Source organism: Ruditapes philippinarum, unplaced genomic scaffold (assembly GCF_026571515.1).
Source record: "Ruditapes philippinarum isolate M1 unplaced genomic scaffold, ASM2657151v2 ctg930_1_1_1_1, whole genome shotgun sequence".
Lineage (NCBI taxonomy): Eukaryota > Metazoa > Mollusca > Bivalvia > Venerida > Veneridae > Ruditapes > Ruditapes philippinarum.
In genome coordinates, this window is record NW_026853372.1 from 183,825 (window position 1) to 191,047 (window position 7,223).

The 7,223-nt window shown below is 32.7% G+C and overlaps 1 protein-coding gene across 1 annotated transcript; it reads right to left on the reverse strand.

The window, feature by feature from the left end:
• Nucleotides 1-5,484: 5,484 nt before the first annotated feature.
• Nucleotides 5,485-6,885, reverse strand: LOC132736666 (uncharacterized). Its single transcript, XM_060723856.1, has one exon. The coding sequence runs from the start codon at nt 6,883-6,885 to the stop codon at nt 5,485-5,487; it is 1,401 nt and encodes a 466-aa protein (XP_060579839.1).
• Nucleotides 6,886-7,223: the final 338 nt, after the last annotated feature.

Below are 7,223 nucleotides of genomic sequence, written 5' to 3' on the forward strand. Positions count from 1 at the left end.
AACATGTATTTAATGCAATAAAATATGTTTAAAAGTAGTCTTCCATTGACATTTAATTGAACTGTCATGTGTTCCTTGAGTAAAAACACAGTATTTTTTATAGTTCATGTGTCTTTTAGTCCTCCGTAATTTTTACAGTGTCGTTTTGAATTTACTTTCGAGTGATGATTAAGAGGGAATAAATAGAATTAATTATTAATGCAGATAGTGATAAACCGGCGATAAGGGTAAGTGATAGTTTTTTGTTGTTTGTTTTTATCTTGATTTATTGTTCAACAACCGATATACTAAAAGTTTACTACATGTTGGTCATATATGTATTGTTATCTCACAGACTGTTTTGTTTTTGTTTTATTAGATGTGTTTATTCCGGTGTCGCGTATATACACTCCAAATAACTTGAAATATATACATCTTTAAAAATAAAGTCCGCATATAGAATGGTATAATGGTTGTGCGAATGCTATGTTTTATTTTATTTTTATTTTTATATTTGGCGTTTAAGGACAGCTGATGTTAGATATGCCTAATGATTTTCGCTAATGTTGGAAAAAAATAACTGAAAATATTGGCCTTAAACTATATACAAACTATTCTGTCACTGCAATTAATATTCGGGATAAAACAGTTGCAAAAAATTGTATTTTGATTCGTTATGTACCAATCATCGTCGTTTATATCCAATAATGCAGAATTGTTAAATAATTCAGGATTTTGCACACACAAAAAAATAGGTAGATTTTTGCAAGTTTATGACGAAAACTTGTTTTATATAAAGCGATAGTAGTTCGGCAAATATGTATAACGAAAGCAAACTGCAAAAAAAAGCATGTTAAATATTGCCTTTTTGTACTAAATAATAATTTCCTGCTAGCTATTTGCTGTCATTTATATATTTTAATTTGATGAACATGCACTTTAAATATATATATTTGTCAATAAACATAACTTCTCTAGTCCACCACTCCTGCGTTACGGAATATATGTGGCCATAATTATGTAATGCATAATCTTGTGAGCGTGACTCATGCATTTTCTTTTGTATAGAGAACAATAGAACAATTACCGCTCGGTATATATTTGAAGACCTCTTAAACGGCCCGTGGGTGATTTGCCTGACCCATTTTTACAAAAGAGCCGGTAGGAAATGCTTGTTATGGTATAATATTTTAGGAATACCATTATTTTTCAACACACGGGATCATCTAGAAACAATATTTTGCAGGTATTAAAGATACAACAAGCGTCCTTTTATAATGACTTATCATAAGTTTGTTTAAATAACCTGATGTAGATAATAATACTTAGGTTTTTATTATCTCCTCTGCTGAAGCAATTTGTTGTTAAATAAAGTATCAGGAAATTATTTACATCACGCACAAACTGTAATCCTGGTCACTTATGTGTAAAATTTACACGATAATAATTCCTTAATCATGATAAAAAAACTTCGGATTAAAACATCCACCCCAATGGATTGCGCGTTTTAGAACTGTTTGATTATACTTTCATTGTCCAGTAAATATACATAGGAGCAGCTTGAAAAACATTTTGTTGACATTAGAAAAATATAACAAGTGAACTGCAGTAAATTTGCTTGTGTTTTTCTGATGCTCCTGATTCTGCTGATTCAGCTATATGTGAAACCTGTAAATGTTGGCATAGTTTAAGTATCCAGTAGCCAGAAGTTTCGACCCTACGGATATGGCTTTTCGATCATGCATTGCGACAGATGAATTAGTTTAAAGTTTGAAATATGAAAATATTATTTAATGCATGCATTCAATAAAAATGATTTAGTTTTAAATGTTTACCAGTCGATTATACGTATTGCTTTTTATTCATTTCCCTATTGAAACGCACGAACGCCCTTCTTTGATAGCGATGCTATGTCAAACAGAAAACAATAAGTTATTTTTAACAATTACATGTTCAATCTTTTAAGATAAATATGATGAACAAATGCCTTTTATAGATTATACTCCAAAAGGTTGTTCGGGGTACCTTCCAGGGGGTAAGATGTTCTAAAAAGATTATCATTGGAGGAGGTCTTTGAACAGGTTGTATAACAGTAAATATAAACAGAAGGAAATAATAAACTGCTTGTTTAGAAGGACATATATCTAGCAAAGTGCCTCCCAGAGGTTGTGAAAGGGATACCTATCCGGGGGACACTTATTCAAATGACAGTTCAGGGTGGGCAGAGGTTGATTTTTCAGGAAAAGTGCAGTCTATACGTTGTACATGGGTAAACCATAAATGGGTTGAGATGGGGGTGGTTGAAATTTCCTTTTAATTGCAAGTAGTTTTCGGGAAAAATGCCTTTCAAAGGTTGTCCAAGGAGTACCAGTCTAGAGGGAGGGGTGAAAATGATTTTTCAAATTCAGTACTTTCAGGAAATGAGCATTTCAAAGGATAATGATATATATGATAATAAAATCAATTTTGTTCACTGCGATGATAATAATTATGATGGTGATATAAAGCAGAATGATGTTAATTTCAATGATGATGTTGATGATAGAAAACATGTTGCGGCTGTTCCTCACAATAATGATGGTAAATGTATTTAATGGTAATAACTTATGTTGTTGATGACGGTGATGATGAGCAAGAGTACGTTGATGGCAATGAAGATGATTTTGCTGATTGTGATGCGATGATAATGTTGATGATGGTATTGATGAGCAGAACTATGTCGATTGTTATGATACTGATTATATTCATGAATGTGATGATAAGCAAAAGTGTCTTGATTGAAATGATGATATTTATGTTGATGATAAAACCATAAGCAGAAGTATTTTGATTGTAATGTGATGATTAAGCTGACGATGTTTATGGTGAGCAGATGTTGATTGTTTAGATGATGGTTAGTTGATGATGACAATGATGATGTTGATGACGACGACGACGATGCTTATGAGCAAAAGAGTGTTGATTTCAATAATGATTATGCTGATGATGATATTCATGAGTAGAAGTATTTCGACAGTGATGATCATGTTGACGGTGGCGATAATGAGCAGAAGTATTTTGATTGTGATGATGACTATCATGCTATTGTTGATGATGAGCAGATTTTGTTATTGTGATGATTATGATGATGATGATTGTTTTGATGATAGTTGACATGCTGCTGCTCGCTACAATGATAATGATTGTTTTTATATTAAAATTTTTAGGTTTTTTGATGATGATGATCATTATGGTGATGATTAAAAGTATGTTGATTGTGTCAGTGTATAGACCAGTTACTAATATTTAATGTACCTATAATAATTGGCTTGGCCAGTAGAGCTGCTTAATGGTAATCCGAGGGTTCTTGGTTCGAGTACATGTCAGGCCCATTTTTGTAATCAAGAGACATTTGGCGAACGAGTAGTGTAATTGTATCATGTATGCAGCTCAAAAGTCGCTGAGAAGTGCTAATTCTCTTTGCAGGAGTGTGTCAAAACACAACAACAACAACAACAACAATACATTTTATTGATTTGACCAGTTACAGATCATCATCATACAAATTCCATTGACATACATGTATACGTGAAAGTAGAAGTGTAAAATTAAAAAAAAATATATAAAAAAAGAAAAAGAAATATTGATTATTATCGCTCCACGAGTGGAGGTTGAACATTGTGTATATAAATTCCTTCCATCATATAGTACATACAGAAATGCAATAATATTATATATTTAATTAAGTTTGCTTTTTAGTTAAGTTGTATAGTTAAAGAGTTTACAATAGATTGTTATAATTCTGCAAGGATATATTGAAATACAAAAACGAAAATATATTTAACAAAAACTTTGTAAAATATACTGCATTGTATCACCAATTAACTAGAGTCTTGCGCAATGCAAAAGCTTCATATATAAATTTACCAAGATTTAGCAGTGTATGCCTATTAGAAGATTGCATCAATTTAACAAACTTATGAACACTTGGTCTATTATAAAAATATGGTTTAATGAAACGTTTTCTAAAGTGTAAATAAATCGGACATATTAACACAAAATGGTATTCGTCCTCTACGTCATTTTTATCACATAATAGACATAAACGCTGGTTTCTATCCACACGATTTCTGCCATGCCGACCAACTTCAATATTCAGCTGACGAGACGAAAGGCGTAATCGAGATAGAACAGTTCTAAACTTACTAGGAAGAATATCCAAATACATTTCAAAATCGACTGATCTTTTAAACTCTTTATATAAAAACAAAGAGCCGCTCAATGCAATTTGGTTACACCAAGATTGTTTAAAGATATCAAGCACCCTTCCTTTTAACAACGGATGAAATGTTTGTATATTTACACAATCTGAATTGTGAAACACATGTGAAAACACATTGTTGTCTTGTACTTTTTTAACATTTACAAGCCTATTAGTTTTACCTTTATTTAATTGATTCACCATGTCAGCTTAAATGTAATTTGAAATAATGTTTTTACTTTGCACAAGATTGCACCAAAACTTAATAATACGACAATACCGATTGACAAAAAGTGGATAGCGTCCTAGTTCGCTATAAATAGCTAGTTTGCTAGTGGATGTCTTCACATTTAAGACACGCCTACAAATATTGAGATGTACTTTCTCAATATTATAAAAAGTACCATAGCCCCAAACTTCGCAAGCATAGTTAAGGATCGATCCTACAAAAGCGTCAAACAGTTGACATTGAATTGAAGGCGCGATAGTAAAATTCTTTAAATTAATCAGCAGTACATTTAAAGCCTTTAAGCCTTTACCAATTAGTGTATCTTGGTTTACTTTAAAAGAGCCGTTGTAAGAAAAACACAGTGCCAAGGTAATTAAAATTATCGACAATTTCAAGAGAGGAGTTCGCGTAATGCCAGTGCTCGTCAGGTCTTATATTACCTCGCTTACGGAAAACCACAACCTTAGTTTTTTCAGTATTGACAATAAGACCCCAGCGATCACAATATAATTTTAACAAGTCAAGCTTGCATTGAAGATCAACGGGAGTATTACCAAAAAGCACCATGTCATCAGCAAACAACATAATGACTAGCAGGATTTCATCAATATTTAAACCACACGACGGGTCATCATTCAGAAAAAGTTCAAGATCTTCTAAAAATAGAGAAAATAAAACAGGGAGAGAACCTCGCCTTGCTTTAGACCGACCACGCATTCAAAATAATCAGAGAAAGAGTTACATCCCTTGATACATGTTTTAACAGAGGCCTACATATTTTTGATTATCCTAAGTAATTTGCCATTGATTCCTAATTTATATAGTTTATACCACAAATTACTATGATTAACACTATCAAAAGCCTTCTTTAAATCGATAAAACCACAATATAATCTACCTTTATCATTCAAAACTTTATTTACAACAGCATTCAATATAAAAATTGCGTCGACAGTTGATCTTCCAGACATAAAACCGAACTGCGCATCACTGACTATGTTATTATCATTTATCAATACGCTTAAACGCTTGTTAACTACGCTCGTAAAGAGTTAGAAAAACAGCTTACTAGAGTGATTCCTCTGTAATTGTTTACGTCAGAAGGATCATTTTTCTTAAATAACGGTACTAAAATACCCTTTGTCCACTGTGCAGGAAAATGACCAGTATTTAATATTGCATTAAAAATATCGACCAGATAACACTTCAAAATATCAACAGTTTGTATAAAATACTCATTTATTAAGTTGTCACCCGCACACGATTTATTAGTTTTTAACCCGCGAATTGCAAACTCAACTTCAGCAACTGTAATAGGACAATCCAGTTCAGCGAAAGTACATGACGTATCGTTAAAATCGTGATCATTACAGAATGTATCAGTTTCTAGATCATTCTCAGATACAAGATCTTCCTGCAACGACGAAAAATAGTTAAAAAAATCATCCAAATCGATAGAACGCGCAGGATTATTTTTCTTTTTGTTAAACAAGCGCCAGAAGTCTTTGGGCTTAGAAGAACGTAAATTTACAATTTGACGGCATTTCGCTGCTTCGAACGCACGCTTTTTCTTTCGAATAAGTCGTTTATAAATTGTTTTTTTCGTACACATATCATGACGTGTTTCTACACATTTTACCCGATAAAAATTGTTTAATGCGTTTATATAAGCATTACGCGCATTGCGGCAGTCCTGGTCAAACCAGTCTGCTTGTTTACAAAGTGGGTTATGGTCACTATAACTGTAGGGATGTTGTACACGATTAATAGTTTTACTAAATAACGGATCAGCGATTTCTCGCATAATTGACGTAAAATTGACAATGCTAGCGTCTATAGTACTTGGATTATTATTGTCAATATTATTGACAACCCGATTAAAGTCCGGCAGTTTTCCTATAATACCTCTACGGAAACTTTCCGTTAGATCAGGGTTCCACTTAACATGGGTTCTCTTAATATGCACATCGTCAATTACATCTATTGCTGTTTTACATAAAATGTTAAATGATAACTTGGCATGATCTGACCATTCACAAAAAGGGTGGACTGTAAAATCGTTTACACAATACATGTCACTATTATACAATAACAAATAGTCAATAACACTTGAACCTGTATGACAAGTAAATGTAAAATCATTACTATTATATAATCGACCGTTAGCAATCCGTAAACACGTAGATTTACATAGCTCAATTAATTTTAAACCAAACATATTACAAACGTTATCAACTGAGTCACGTGACAAGGGAATATCAGGTAAATAGTTGGCATCGACAATTAAATCAATGTTTCGATCACATACAATATAATCTGCACGATCGCCCGTGCGTGAGTTCCAGTCACCAATAATAAACACTTTGCCCTGTGAGTGAAAATCATTAATATCAGTTTGCAATAATGTGAAAAAGTCGACATCTAATAAATTATACATGGGAGAATTTTCTGGTCATAAATAAATACCAGAAACAAAAATGTCACTGTCCAACTGAAAAAATGAATAATCCAATTTTAGCCATATAATACTGTCAAAATGATTTCTCACGATCGACACGCCATTTACTATTGTATTTCTAATATAGAGTGCAACACCCCCGCTGCATCGTCTGGCCCGCCTGTTCTGATATTTGCGAAATAAATTAAAACAAGTATATCCATCAATGTCAAATTTGGAAGAGCTATCAGCCCAGGTTTCATATAGGAAAAAAATGTCATGTTCACACAAGTAACTTATAAAATTGGTATCTTCAAGTTTAGTTTTGGTTAACCCGT

Coding starts and splice junctions, on each gene's coding strand:
- LOC132736666 (XM_060723856.1), bottom strand. CDS start 6,885: ATGTATAATTTATTAGATGTCGACTTTTTCACATTATTGCAAACTGAT.